Source organism: Nerophis lumbriciformis, linkage group LG05 (genome assembly GCF_033978685.3).
Source record: "Nerophis lumbriciformis linkage group LG05, RoL_Nlum_v2.1, whole genome shotgun sequence".
NCBI classification, from domain to species: Eukaryota; Metazoa; Chordata; class Actinopteri; order Syngnathiformes; family Syngnathidae; genus Nerophis; species Nerophis lumbriciformis.
The window spans coordinates 22,198,382-22,214,545 of record NC_084552.2 but is presented as its reverse complement, the minus strand read 5'-3'; the positions used below and the strand labels follow the sequence as shown (position 1 = coordinate 22,214,545).

At 39.0% G+C, this 16,164-nt stretch overlaps 1 protein-coding gene across 3 annotated transcripts in view; it reads left to right on the top strand.

Moving 5' to 3' along the window:
- tbc1d14 (TBC1 domain family, member 14) overlaps positions 1 to 16,164 on the top strand; it is a 52,646-nt gene that overhangs the window by 12,270 nt on the left and 24,212 nt on the right. For 2 of the 3 annotated variants that reach the window (XM_061961099.1, XM_061961100.1), the window contains exon 3: positions 13,460 to 13,583. In XM_061961099.1, the coding sequence (XP_061817083.1) occupies positions 13,460 to 13,583 (124 nt within the window). Of the gene's footprint in view, positions 1 to 6,390; positions 6,536 to 13,459; positions 13,584 to 16,164 lie in introns of those variants that run through there. The other variant, XM_061961101.1, reaches the window with a different exon arrangement.

Below are 16,164 nucleotides of genomic sequence, written 5' to 3'. Positions count from 1 at the left end.
AACACTGTCTGATAAGATAATTACTAACAACTATGAACTAGGTTTACAGCATATGAAATACATTTGGCAACAACATGCACTTTGAGAGTGCAGACAGCCCATTTCAGGCGCGCTAAGAACATATATTTTTCCACGATTTCAGCGCTCAGGTTAACCATACCTAAATAGACACAAAACACTGCATTACACAAGACTACCCGAATGTACTCGAATGATTGAAAAAAATAAATGTTTTTAAGCTAAATTATTGGTAAACACAGTTTATGTATAATAATTTACGTAAAACCGCGAGTAATGAATAAAGTTTTCATCGATTAATATATTCTGCAGACATACCCTCATCCGCTCTCTTTTCCTGAAAGCTGAAGCTGTCCAGTTTTGGAGTTGATGTCAGCAGGCCAGGGAAGCTAGGGTCGATATTCTTCTCTTGATCATCTTTGGTGGCATAAGGGACGGTGTGAGCCAAGACATCCAGGGGGTTTAGCTCGCTCGTCTGCGGGAACAAACTGCCGCCATTGCTTGCCGTGCTACCGAGGTCCTTTGTCCCTGAATTCCTCACACACTCCGGCAGATTCAATGGGGGTCTGGCGGCAGATTTCTTGGACTTTATCGTTGGAAATGCATCTGCTTTGAGTGTCGCAGGATATCCACACATTCTTGCCATCTCTGTCATAGCATAGCTTTCGTCGGTAAAGTGTGCGGAACAAACGACTGACCATTTCGTCGGCTTTCCCCACACCCTCGTATTTTGAACAAATTTCGTCCAATTTCTTGCCACTTTCGCATCTTTGGGCCACTGGTGCAACTTGAATCCGTCCCTGTTCGTGTTGTTACACTCTCCGACAACACACCGACGAAAGTGAGAAAATGGCGGATTGCTTCCCGATGTGACGTCACAACGTGACGTCATCGCTCCGAGAGCGTATAATAGAAAGGCGTTTAATTCGCCAAAATTCACCCATTTAGAGTTCGGAAATCGGTTAAAAAATATATATGGTCTTTTTTCTGCAACATCAAGGTATATATTGACGCTTACATAGGTCTGGTGATAATGTTCCCCTTTAAGTTACTTCTAAAACTTTTAACCTTAACTGTACATACACACACACCCTCCCTACAATTGCCAACACAAATACATTGCACTACAACTGTATTATGCTATTAGTCGTAATGGAAAGACTCATAACAGGGGTGTCTTTTTCCGCCAAGGGCCACATATCACACAATGCTATGAAATGTTGAAATGTAATATTAATTCTACACATTTTTGCATCATTAGAAACCATTAGTAAATCAGAGGCTACTCAGAAGGTGAGATAACTCCTGGAAATGACTGGCTTTTAATGGCCAAAGGTATAGATGTGTGTGTCCAAGTTAAGGCTGTCTTCTTTTAATAGATTTATTACAATCTCTGGCAAGCTATGTGCTATTAATGCTATCAAACCAAAACAAACAACCAAAGAAACAAAAAGTTTTGTCTGAGGAAACAAAAAAAGAACAACGGAGTTTACCCGTATAAAAGGACAGTCAGGATCAACATTGACACGGCTTTCACTCGCCAGCGTGATTTCCAAGACAATACATTTAAGACCGATGCTACCTTGGCTCTGTTCCTGCTGGGCTAGTAAGTGATTTTTGATGTTCGAATCAAAATGCTAATGCTAATGTTAGCTATGAAAAATGTGCGTGGAAGCAATAAATAGAACCAGCGTGATAGTTTCATTACAACTTCCTTCCAAAAAAAATCTCCTGCCAGTCTTTCTTTGCTTCGGACATGCATCCGCCCCGATACATTCTTGGTAGTAGCGTCATGTTTGTAGCGCAATCCAAGATAATTTCTTGATAGTGTCTGCTATTTAACATCAGCATCGCCACTACAGACGTAATATTTGTGCCAAAATTACAGCGGGATTCATGTCAGTATGAGGCTATACGCGCTAGTCCTCATGGGAAATGTGGTCTTCTTCTGGTAAAACACTACCACTTTGGTCCACTGGCGCCGCCAAAATCAACTAATCTTGAAAGTTCTTTATTGGGGCTTTTAAATTTTTCTACAAGGTCTGTCAGCTGCCACTCAGTGTTGATGACAAAGCTGGCCGTTGATCTGAAAAATCACAAGAATGTTCAGCAAAAAATTACTTAACTTTTTTCAGTTAATATATATATATATATATATATATATATATATATATATATATATATATATATATGTGTGTGTTTGTTGATCTGTAACAAACAAAAATAATAATTAAAAAAAAACTTACATTAAAATAATAATAAAAAAAAAAACTTACAATAAAATATTAAAGTAATGTATACTTCTTACCTTTAAATCTTTCTACCAGCTAGTCTGTCAGCTGCAAAGTGTTGATGACAAAGCTCTCCATTGATCTAAAACATACAAAACATGTATGTAATGTATGTAAAAAATAACTTATTTAGTTGATATGGTTCTAATAACAAAATCAAATAGATCTACGCTAAAAGCATACAGACAATGAAATGTAAAGATGACAAGCTTGTTTTTGAGTGCACAGTAAACGTATTTAGCTTCAAAGATTTGATAAACCAATTGGGGCGGTATAGCTCGGTTGGTAGAGCGGCTGTGCCAGAACTTGAGGCTTGCAGGTTCGATCCCCGCTTCCGCCATCGTAGTCACTGCTGTTGTGTCCTTGGGCAAGACACTTTACTCACCTGCTCCCAGTGCCACCCACACTGGTTTAAATGTAACTTAGATATTGGGTTTCACTATGTAAAGCGCTTTGAGTCACTAGAGAAAAGTGCTATATAAATATAATTCACTTCACTTCACTTCCTCACTCTCTGCCTGTCTAATATATGTGATAAATTAAGTACATGTACATTGAGCTAACTTCGTACTGTATAATGAAACTGACTCAAACTATGTCCTTAAATTAGCCTGGAGCTAGTAAAGCAAGCTAGCGGCAGCCTGTATGTAAGCTTTTGTCTCGACAAACTGGCAAACTAAAAATAAAGATGAACATAGTTTGATGGGTAAAACCAGTGAAGTTGGCATGTTGTGTAAATAGTAAATAAAAACAGATTACAATGATTTGCAAATCCTTTTCAACTTATATTCAATTGAATAGACTGCAAAGACAAGATATTTAATGTTCGATCTGAGAAACTTAATTTTTTTTTGCAAATAATCATAAACTTAGAATTTAATGGCAGCAACACATTGAAAAAAAGTTGGCACGGGGGCATTTTTACCACTGTGTTACATGGCCTTTCCTTTTAACAACACTCAGTAAACGTTTGGGAACTAAGGGAGACCAATTTTGAAGCTTTTTAGGTGCAATTCTTTCCCATTCTTGCTTGATGTACAGCTTAAGTTGGGTCTCCGTTGTGGTATTTTAGGCTTCATAATGTGCCACACTATTTTACTATGAAGCCACGCTGTTGTAACATGTGGCTTTGCATTGTCTTGCTGAAAATACCAGGGGTGTCCATGATAAAGTTGCTTGGATGGACAACCTATACACCCATACCATCACAGATGCTGGCTTTTGAACTTGGCACCTATAACAGTCTGGATGGTTATTTTCCTCTTTGTTCCGGAGGACACAACGTCCACAGTTTCCAAAAACAATTTGAAATGTGGACTCGTCAGACCACATTAGTCCATCTTAGATGAGCTCGGGCCCAGCAAAGCCGGCGGCGTTAATGGTTTTAACTTGCACTTACAGATGTAGCAACGAACTGTAGCTACTGCCAGTGGTTTTCTGAAGTGTACCTTTGCCCATGTGGTGATATCCTTTACACACTGATTTCGGTCACGGGCATTCAATGTTGGTTTTCAGCCTTGCTCCTTACATGCAGTGATTTCTCCAGTTTCTCTGAACCTTTTCATGATATTACGGACCGTAGATGGTGAAATTCCTAAATTCCTTTCAATAGCTCGTTGAGAAATGTTCTTAAACAATTTGCTCAGGCATTTGTTCACAAAGTGGTGACCCTCGCCCCATCCTTGTTTGTGAATGACTGAGCATTTCATGGAAGCTGCTTATATACCCAATCATGGCACCCACCTGTTCCCAATTAGCCTGTTCACATGTGGGATGTTCCAAATAAGTCTTTTTTGCCACTTGTGCCAGCTTTTTAGAAAAATGTTGCAGGCATCAAATTCTAAATGAGCTAATATTTGCAAAAAATAAAGTTTCCAGTTCAAACGTTAAGATTAGACTGCAAAGACAATCTTGTCTTTGCAGTCTATTCAATAGAATATAGGTTGAAAAGGATTTGCAAATCATTGTATTCTGTTTTTATTTACGATTTACACCGTGCCAACTTCACTGATTTTGGGTTTTGTAAAACAGACCGTATGAATTTAATATTTAAGAGGACAAACCTTTTATAGTCAGTTTTCCTCGCCACAGGGACACTCCGTCGAGGTTTTTGTGTTCAAACATGGCGCCGTGTGTGTTTCTTTTTGTCTTCCTCGACGTGATGAGTCGATGACGCCACAAGCTCTTGTCCCAAAGCTTGACACATTTTTAAGCAATACAATTGAGTTGGATAAAATCTATTTATGCAGAGATGGGGGAAAAAGCAATTTTGTGTTGAAAAAGTATTGTTTAAAAGAACAAAAAAATTGTTACAAAAAACATATTTTGACTACCGGTATATGAAACAAATAGTAACAACACATAAATCAACTTAATTTGCAATACAAAAACCAGTTTATAAAATTGGGTTTAATGAACTATACCTACTATAGATGTATTGATCCGTTGTGGTGAAGAAGGAGCTGAGCCGGAAGGCAAAGCTCTCTCTATGGTCATGAGCTTTGGGTTATGACCGAAAGGACAAGATCACGGGTACAAGCGGCCGAAATGAGTTTCCTCTGCCGGGTGGCGGGGCTCTCCCTTAGAGATAGGGTGAGAAGCTCTGCCATCCGGGAGGAATTCCAAGTAAAGCCGCTGCTCCTCCACATCGAAAAGAGCCAGATGAGGTGGTTCGGGCATCTGGTCAGGATGCCACCCGAACGCCTCCCTAGGGAGGTGTTTAGGGCACGTCCGACCAGTAGGAGGCCACGGGGAAGACCCAGGACACGTTGGGAAGACTATGTCTCCCGGCTGGCCTGGGAAAGCCTCGGGATCCCCCAGGAAGACTTGGAAGAAGTGGCTGGGGAGAGGGAAATCTGGGCTTCCCTGCTTAGGCTGCTGCCCCCGCGACCCGACCTCGGATAAGCGGAAGAAGATGGATGGATGGATGGATGGATGGATGAACTATACCTATGCACAAGTTTTTACAGTGTCGTTCTGCCTTACAAGACCAGCACTAACGCTGCGCGAGACCGGGGACAGTGAGAATGTTTAGGGACATTTGCCATTATGTTCTTATCAGTGACAGAGCAGGAAAGGGCTAGAAACACGTTTGTGGTAAAATTTCAAATGAAGGACTTTTACATGCTCATCTTCATGCAAAGCGTGTGATCTGTCTGTGAATAGGGAGGTGTCCAAACTGAAGCCCTTATTTAAAAAAAATATATATATACAGTATATATCTTTAGTTGCAAAAGACAGCTCATGCAACTTTAAAGTAATGTTATTTAAGATTACATAGCCTATAATTAACATTTTGTAAATGTTTATTATTTTCATGTTAAATATGTTATACACTTTAAAATCTTCAGTTATAATTTTGTAGTATTATTTTTATAGTACTACTTTTATTTTTACAATATGTCGAAGGCCAACAAAGAAAACGAGCTCTGTGCCAAAAAATACAAATGGCCACGGGGAAGCACTTTGGACACCCCTGCAGCAGACTACTTGATCATTTTGTCATGCTATTAATGATAATGAAAGGGTCTATTGCTATAAGGTTCCCCAAAGAAAACCTCTCAGCTGTGTGTTATAGGCAACAAATCAAATGGTTGTACTGTATAGTAATATATATATTTCTATTATTGAAATTATTTTATTTTTAGAAAATGCAGTGCCAATCAAAATAAGCAGGGGAAACGGCCTGCTCTATGGACACCTAATATATAGGCTTGGTTTGCATGCACTTGACTCCATGATTCAGCAGCCCGATCATGCATTAACCCCATTGCAGTGAGTGCATTCGCCGCATTACTGTAATCCTTTCACACGTGCATGCTTGACTGATTTGATTGACAGTTGAACAGTTTGAGGTTAAAATGTTCGGTTAAGTTCTAAAATCTCCTGCATGTCCCTTTCTGTCCAAATGCAGAAGGTGGGGTATCCATAACGTTATTAAACCAGCACATGTGAATTTTGTATCCACGCTCACACACTTGTACACAATGTGCTGTTATCACTTGCTCACATGGCAAAGTTACACATTCCTTTTTGCACTTCAGACTTCTCCAACCCTCTGAGTAGACTTGTCACTGCAGAGGGTGGAGCCGGTGAGGAGCTGTGTTCTCTCCCGGCACACTATGGGAATATGTACCTGACTGAGGGATTGCTCAGTCCTTTGCTTCCTTTCTTAGTTTGCATTCGAGCATCATGGCGGCTTCATCACTTCTTTTCTTCATTGACAGGTAGGAAGAAAAGTTAGTGGGTTATGTCTTGCCCAGCTTGTTTTGTTTTTTTCTTAAGTGGAAAATGTTATTTAATCGACAGTTGATTAAGCGGGGACTTGGTTTGAAAACACACATCATTGTTTGTGTGTCCTCTGACTTAGTGTGGCAGCATCTAGATGTCTTTGAGACCTCTTACTCTTCCTGTCCCGGCTTGCTGTTGAGCACAAATCAGTTCCAACACAGGATTTTTCTCCTGTTTCACTTGAGTAGTCAACCATTCATCCTCAACGCAAACTTGCTGCGTCTTTGTCTACATTTACATATAAGCACACAATGTCACAGTAGAAGAGTTCTGACATGTGTTTAAGGCTGGTGTGTTTTTTACTCCTGCACTTTGCTCCTCTCCTTGTGCTGTTTCATGCCATTACCAGTTGAAGTGAAGAGAAATGCATTCACCCCTCCTAGTTACTTATAGCTGTGTTGCTAATATGCACATGTTGACTTTAAAGATAAGGCTGTGCAATGGACTTGAAGAGTGTAAAGTTTTGTACTTTTATTATTGTATCCCTTCTGGGGTATAGGGTAGGATTGAATGGTTTTTACAAACTTTTCTGTTTATCTTTATATTTCACCTTTATTCAGATATATTAAACTTTTTATTTTTTATTTTTTTAGTACAACCTTCTGTGATTATACAGTTATATTTGTCATTCTGAGATTGGGTCTAAACAATTCTTAAACCTATAATCCGAGTTAAAGTTAAAGTACCAATGATTATCACTCACATACTAGGTGTGGTGAAATTTGTCCTCCGCATTTGACCCATCCCCTTGTTCACCCCCCTGGGAGGTGAGGGGAGCAGTGGGCAGCAGCGGTGGCCGCGCCTGGGAATAATTGTTGGTGATTTAACCCCCAATTCCAACCCTTGATGCTGAGTGCCAAGCAGGAAGGTAATGGGTCCCATTGTTATAGTCTTTGGTATGACTCGGCCGGGGTTTGAACTCACAACCTACCGATCTCAGGGCGGACACTCTAGCCACTAGGCCACTGAGTAAGGAACGGTTTAAATTTTTTTTGTTTAACTGCAACGTTTCTAACATGTAATAAACCCTTTTAATAACTAAGAAATATCCATCCATCCATTTTCTACCGCGTGTCCCTTTTGGGGTTGCGGGGGGGTGCTGGAGCCTATCTCAGCTGCATTCGGGCAGAAGGCGGGGTACACCATAACATGTATTTTTTTTTAAAACAAATGTAAAAAAATTTGCAAACAGTTAAATGTAGTAAAAAATAATTTCGGGCAGAAGGCGGGGTACACCATAACATGTATTATTAAAAAAACGAATGTAAAAAAATTTGCAAACAGTTAAATGTAGTAAAAAATAATTTATAAATATTGATGTATAGACTTTCAAAGCCAGACAAGGCCTCTGGCAGTTAGTTTACTAAGTACACAACACATTTTTAACTAGGAGCACAGGTGCTACTAAATGAAAAAATGTAGTAGCACAACAAATTAAGAAGCAATATTAAATGTCATAGATAACACAATTTTACTATTGACACTCAATGTAAACAACACACGTGCACTCATACATATAAACAGTGCTATCATAAAGCCTAATGCGGGGGTCGCCGCCCTCGTGGCTCCCTGAAGATTTTTTAAAAATGTATGAAAATGCAAAAAGATGGGGAAAAACACATATTTTTTGTTTTAATACGGTTTCTGTAGGAGAACGAACATGACACAAACCTTACTAATCGTTAGAAATCTCACTGTTTATATTAAACATGCTTTACTGATGAGCGTATTTGGTGAGCGCCGTTTTGTCCTACTAATTTCGGCGGTCCTTGAACTCACCGTAGTTTGTTTGCATGTGCAACTTTTTCCGAAGCTGCCACAGAAAGACCTGTTTAATGCCACTCCTTCTTTGTCTCACTTTGTCCACTTAACTTTTTATGCTGTGCGTGAATGCACAATGGTGAGCTTTGTTGATGTTACTGACTTGTGTGGAGTGCTATCAGGCATATTTGGTCACTGCATGACTGCAAGCTAATCGATGCTAACATGCTATTTAGGCTAGCTGTATGTACATATCATACTTGCCAACCCTCCCGGATTTTCCGGGAGACTCCCGAAATTCAGCGCCTCTCCCGAAAACCTCCCGGGACAAATTTTCTCCCGAAATTCAGGCGGTACCTGCCCAATCACGTTATAACTGTAGAATGATGGAGGGCGAGTTCTTGGTTTCTTATGTGGGTTTATTGTTAGGCAGTTTCATTAACGTCCTCCCAGCGCGGCAACAACACACAACAACAGCAGTCACGTTTTTGTATACCGTAAAGCAGTTCGTCTGCTGTAAACAGCAATGTTGTGACACTCTTAAACAGGACAATACTGCCATCTAGTGCATTTGATGAAAGCACTTTAGTGTGTGCCACACAGCAATGCATCATTAGAGAGGGTGTTCAGCATGGTTCGAAAAATAGTGACAGAGAATAGAACAAGGATGGACAATTCAACCCTTAACTCAACAATGAGTAGATGAGTGTTGTGTGTGTGTATATGTGTAAATAAATGAACACTGAAATTCAAGTATTTATATATATATATATATATATATATATATAAGAAATACTTGACTTGGTGAATTCTAGCTGTAAATATACTCTTCCCCTTTTAACCACGCCCCCAACCACGCCCACCCCCCTCCCCCCACCTCCCGAAATCGGAGGTCTCAAGGTTGGCAAGTATGGTACGTATTGCATCATTATGCCTTGTTTGTAGCTATATTTCATTTCCTTTACTTATGTCCTCTGTGTATTTAATTTATATTTGCATGTCTCATGACATTATCTGGCTGCGTTTCTGGTTTGGGTGCCATGTTGTTCCAGACTACAGTAAACGTTTGCAAAGATTGTAATAAATCCATTAGAAGAAGACAGCCTGCCGTTTCCTATAACTTGAACGCACACATCTATACGTTTGACCATCCTAAGCCAGTAATTTCCAGGAGTTATTGCACCCTCTGAGAAACCTCTGTTTTACTAATGTTTTCCAATGTTGCAAAAATGTGTAGAGTAAATATTAAATTTCAACATTTATGCCAACGGAGATTTGCGTCAGCCTGCGACACAGTCATTTTGATAGTAGGCTATTATTGCTAACATAGACACTTATATCATGTGTTGCCTTCATTATATAAGGCTTTTAATTTTCTGTGGCTCCAGACAGATTTATTTTGGTATTTTTGGTCCAAATGGGGCTCTTTCAACATTTTGGGTTGCCGAACCCTGGCCTAATGCAACCCTCAATTAAACATCCCTGTCCCACAGCTTTTTGTAGTCAAGTCATACCACGTCATGCTGTACACACACGTACTAAACAGTCACCTCTCATGACTGACATCACATCACATGCAATTATACACATGACAGAATGATCAGTGATGTTGAAAGGTTTTCAATGGAGTGAGTCTCCATGACCCACAAATGGTCTAATTCAGTGGGACCCCACAAAAAGAGGCTGTTTGGAGCATTTACGTGCATGCCCAGAGGGCGATAACTTTCCAATGTATTTTCATTTTATCTTTACTACTTATGGCTTTTAGCACGTTATGATGTAACTATGCCCGTACATAACATGTGCACGTGCATTTGCTCTGTGTGTTGCTCGCTAATGATAGCAATCATGGAATATATTCTACCATAACAACATGACTGCAAATTGTTAGTTGTTTTTCTTGGACTGTTTTTGTGTATGTGCACGCAGTCCCTGTGTGTATGAGACATGGGTGAGGGGCAAGCATGAACGCCAAACAAATTCCTCAGACCGTTGAGCAATTTTTATTTTATTAGTAATTGTGAAGAATATTTACACTTAAAAAAGGATGTTCTGTTAAAGGGGAACATTATCACAATTTCAGAAGGGTTAAAACCATTAAAAATCAGTTCCCAGTGGCTTATTTTATTTTTCAAAGTTTTTTTCAAAATTTTACCCATCACGCAATATCCCTGAAAAAAAGCTTCAAAGTGCCTGATTTTAACCATCGTTATATACACCCGTCCATTTTCCTGTGACGTCACACAGTGATGCCAGTACAAACAAACAGCAAGGTATAGTGACATTAGCTCGGATTCAGACTCGGATTTCAGCGGCTTAACACTGTCTGATAAGATAATTACTAACAACTATGAACTAGGTTTACAGCATATGAAATATATTTGGCAACAACATGCACTTTGAGAGTGCAGACAGCCCATTTCAGGCGCGCTAAGAACATATATTTTTCCACGATTTCAGCAGTCAGGTTAACCATACCTAAATAGACACAAAATACTGCATTACACAAGACTACCCGAATGTACTCGAATGATTGAAAAAAATAAATGTTTTTAAGCTAAATTATTGGTAAACACAGTTTATGTATAATAATTTACGTAAAATCGCAAGTAATGAATAAAGTTTTCATCAATTAATATATTCTGTAGACATACCCTCATCCGCTCTCTTTTCCTGAAAGCTGATCCGTCCAGTTTTGGAGTTGATGTCAGCAGGCCAGGGAAGCTAGGGTCGATATTCTTCTCTTGATCATCTTCGGTGGCATAAGGGACGGTGTGAGCCAAGACATCCAGGGGGTTTAGCTCGCTCGTCTGCGGGAACAAACTGCCGCCATTGCTTGCCGTGCTACCGAGGTCCTTTGTCCCTGAATTGCTCACACACTCCGGCAGATTCAATGGGGGTCTGGCGGCAGATTTCTTTGACTTTATCGTTGGAAATGCATCTGTTTTGAGTGTCGCAGGATATCCACACATTCTTGCCATCTCTGTTGTAGCATAGCTTTCGTCGGTAAAGTGTGCGGAACAAACGTCCAATTTCTTGCCACTTTCGCATCTTTGGGCCACTGGTGCAACTTGAATCCGTCCCTATTCGTGTTGTTACACCCTCCGACAACACACCGACGAAAGTGAAGTGAGAAAATGGCGGATTGCTTCCCGATGTGACGTCATCGCTCCGAGAGCGAATAATAGAAAGGCGTTTTTAATTCGCCAAAATTCACCCATTTAGAGTTCGTAAATCGGTTAAAAAAATATATGGTCTTTTTTCTGCAACAAGTATATATTGACGCTTACATAGGTCTGGTGATAATGTTCCCCTTTAAACCACTAATGGTATCAAAAGCTAGCTGGTGGTGTTCCTGTTGTATTTTTGTTTGGAAAAATGTAACTGAGAGCAAGTTGTAAAAAGCTGATCCCCTTTAAAATTATGTATTTCTTTTTAGTTCTTATATTCTTTATTTTTTTTTTAATGTATTGAATTATTTTGGTGTTGGTATGACACGGTTATAATAACGGATGTATTAGTTTATGTTGAAAATGTATCTGAAATTAAACAAAACTCACAGGGGCATGACATACACAATTCTGTAGAATAGCATTGTGTAACAACATGAATAACACCTAAATAAATTAGTAAAATACAAATTAAAACAAATGGAAAGTAAAGGTTTGAAATCCATATTCGCACAAGTGCTACTTTTTTTTTAGTCGCACAACCTATTTTAGTATATTGGTCGCACCTGATCCATAAGAAAGCTAAATACAACATCGATCTATTCCGCCTACAAAGCCATCTAAAAACATTCAAAAACCTTTGTTTTATATACATGCTATAATTCAATTTATATATATATATATATATATATATATATATATATTGTAGGAACAGGCACATCTAATAATATCATGTAATATTAACCATATCTCTGTCATTTTAAGCATTGCCGGAACATTTTGGTAGCGCATTGATTTCACAGAGCGCATCTGTTTGCCATTTCCAACAACTGATAATAATCATTAAAGACTTCATGAGACAACAACTACTTTGGGACACACCATGATCCAGAAACTTATAGTTTTGAACCTGAATATACAGAGGACGAGCTACAAATTTCAGAAGCGGAGTGATAAGCAGATCCAGCTCTAGTGAAACACTATGCATCATGCAGCAATAGTGCTAAGTGCTAAACAGGAAATGCAAACATAATAAAACAATCACTGAATTTTCAATTTCCGCTCTCGGTGGGATGCCGACTGATGGGATGTTTAAATCGTTCAGCACAGGACTTGTTCAGCATAATTCTCACTCCTCAGGTAAAAAGAAAAAAGGTAGAAGCAAATTAGTATTTTATTGCATCTTCCTAGCAATGTCTTTGGGTCTATATTGAATTTTAAACTTGAGCAACTTCTCTGCTTATAGCCACAACCTTCTATTATCCAGGTGAGAGGGATGATTTATAATCTAGCACAAACTTTTACCAACTCAGAGGCGATGCAGCAGCAGTAGTTCAGTATGGCAACAGCTGCAGTAGTAGCTACGTTACCTCGATGATCAAGGCGCCACGTTACTAAAAGTAGTTTTTCAGCGTTTGCTTTTACAATAACCGTGTTAATACTTGGTTAATATGCAGGTCACAGCATGTAAATGGAATAATGTTGGTGGTTTCTGGATTTCTTTAGAGGGCTCTGTAGGTGGAATAGATTACTTCCATTAGTTACATTGTTAGCTACCTCTTGCTAGAGTTTTTTGTGATTTGGAATCCACAATATGGAAAAAAGAATGATGCTGTTATTCCTGTGACACGTTGTTGTGATTAAGTGCTAATAAATGACCAACATGTTAGAGCGACTCATACAAGGAAACCAAAACCTCCAGCTTGTAAATCTTTTCAGTTTTTTTTATTATGCGTAAAAGAGTTTTGATTTGTTAAGCAAACACGAGGAGGTCGGATGACACGTTAGCCTAATTAGTTATTGTGTGACCATTTTGACAGGTTGTTGTGTGACAGCTGATCTATGCATGGAAGCAGGAGCGGTCTGAATTTAGAATCTGACATACTGTACCACAAAAATATGTTTATTCCGCTTCCCTTTCTGTTTCAGGAGCCTGTTTGCCAGGAAAGTGAAGGACAGTCGTTCAGCAGAGCAGCGGGATGCCGGATGGAAGCTGTTTGGAAAGGTGCCACCTCGCGAGGCTCCCATCAAGGACCCTAAAAGAATACAGAAGGTAGTGTTGCAGCATTTATTATTACTGTTATTTAGTCTAAGGCAGGGTACTTTAGTCAATACATAATCATGTTCACAAGCTTATCATTGTACCTCACACAGATGCAATAAATGACTGTTATGGCTCCTCATAAGAGATAACTTTAGATGTTATGTAAGGCAAGTGGGACTTCGTTGTGTTGTTAAATAACATAATTACTAAACAACTAGCGACAATAGGCATATGACATTGTCTTTGAAAGCCTTTTGTTAAATTGTCAACTGGTAAGTAAACCTACAACTTGCTGCCTCGAGAGCAGAGCTTGACATTGGGAGAAAAAATGTGTCTGGGGTGGCCAATGTGTATGTGTGTATAAATTATATATACACATTTAGATGTAAAAATCTGCTGTACAGTATGTGTGTTTGGGTCCCTTTTTTTCAGGAACACTATTACCAATGTCCGATAGAATTCTAAAAAAGTCATGACAGACCACCTAAAAAAAACGGAATGGAATTTTACAGTCTACTGAATGGGACACCCAAAATGTACATTAAATAAAGAAGGTAGGATTTACAATATTAACTATGAACAATAAAACACTGAATATTAACAAGATATGAACATCGCTCCTCTTTTACTTCTCAGACTAGCTCCTCGATAGACATCTTTTACAATCAAGCAAAACTCAAGAAAAACGTAACAAACAGCTACATATGAATGCAAAGGGTAATAAACAACTACAATATGATATATTATCCCTTTTATGCAGGCATTTGTTGTAAAAATGTGCTTTCGCATCAGTTCCTGACACACACGTTTCGGGCTGGCTGCTTTGAAAACAAACCCCGCCCACTCTGCTTTGTTCCTTGTCTGAGCTGCTGTAACGTAGATTAATTACCGCAATAACTCGTATAACACTCAAAAGCGCAGTTTGAAATACTTTCTATTAGGGCTGCAACAACTAATCGATTAAATCGATTAAAATCGATTATAAAAATAGTTGGCGATTAATTTAGTCATTGATTCGTTGGATCTATGCTATGTGCATGCGCAGAGGCTATTTTTTTTTATTTAAATTTTTGTTTATTTTTATAAACCTTTATTTATAAACTGCAACATTTACAAACAGCTGAGAAACAATAATCAAAATAAGTATGGTGCCAGTATGCCGTTTTTTTCAATAAAATACTGGAAAGGATAGAAATGTAGTTTGTCTCTTTTATCCAATTATTAATCGAAGTAATAATCGACAGAGTAATTGATTATCAAATTAGTTGTTAGTTGCAGCCCTACTTTCTATAGTTTGAGATTTACGGTAATTTAAGAACACCACTGCACATCATAATAGTGGCTACTAGGGGTGTGGGAAAAAATAGATTCGAATTCCAATCACGATTCTCACGTTGTGCGATTCAGAATCAATTCTCATTTTATTATACACGATATAGCTCGGTTGGTAGAGCGGCTGTGCCAGCAACTTCAGGGTTGCAGGTTCGATCCCCGCTTCCGCCATCCTAGTCACTGCCGTTTTGTCCTTGGGCAAGACACTTTACCCACCTGCTCCCTGTGCCACCCACACTGGTTTAAAAATGTAACTTAGATATTGGGTTTCACAATATAAAGCGCTTTGAGTCACTTGAGAAAAGCGCTATATAAATATAATTCACTTCACTTCACACTTCACATTTTTAAAAAATCGATTTTTTTAAATTGTTTTTTAATTTTTTTAAATGACAATTTTTTAATTTTTTTTTTTAATTAATCAATCCAATACAACAATACCATAACAATGCAATCCAATTCCAAAAGCAAACCCGACCCAGCAACACTCAGAACTGCAATAAACAGAGCAATTGTCCTTTACAATTATAAAAGCTTTTTACAAAAATCTACTACTCTGCTTGCATGTCAGCAGACTGGGGTAGATCCTGCTGAAATCCTATGTATTGAATGAATAGAGAATCGTTTTGAATCGGGAACATTTTTTTTTTTAAATTGAGAATCGTGTTGAATTGAAAAAAAAAATCGATTTTGAATCGAATCGTGACCCCAAGAATCAATATTGAATCGAATCGTGGGACACCCAAAGATTCACAGCCCTAGTGGCTACAGTTTTCATGTTAAAGGTCTAAAAAATTACCGGTATGTAAAATGTCCGACAGGCCGGATTGAAAATCTTCCTGGGCCGCATGTGGCTGTATTTTGCCCAGGTCTGCTCCAGAGTGTCCCCTGGCCAACGACAGCCAGCCAACAAATGGTCCATTACAACACCCCTTTTAAATAAATGACCCTCCCCTCTCAGCATTTTTGTGAAGGACCGAAGTTCGACTCCACGCATGTGCCTCACATCCCGAGTGCACCTGATCCACGACTGTAACATCATATCCTAGCCAGGAGCTGTTTAACCTAGCTCGTATTTCAAGCCTTTTGTCTTCCGGCTGATTTGAAGGTGGGGTCGGAAAACCTGCGTGAGCCTGTTTGCACTTCAACAACCTTTTTAACGTTGTGATCAAGCAGTTTCAATGTCTACCTTTCTCCCAATTTTAGTCGCATGTTGACTATGTCTGTGTCACTGTAATATAGCGGCACACACAGAACA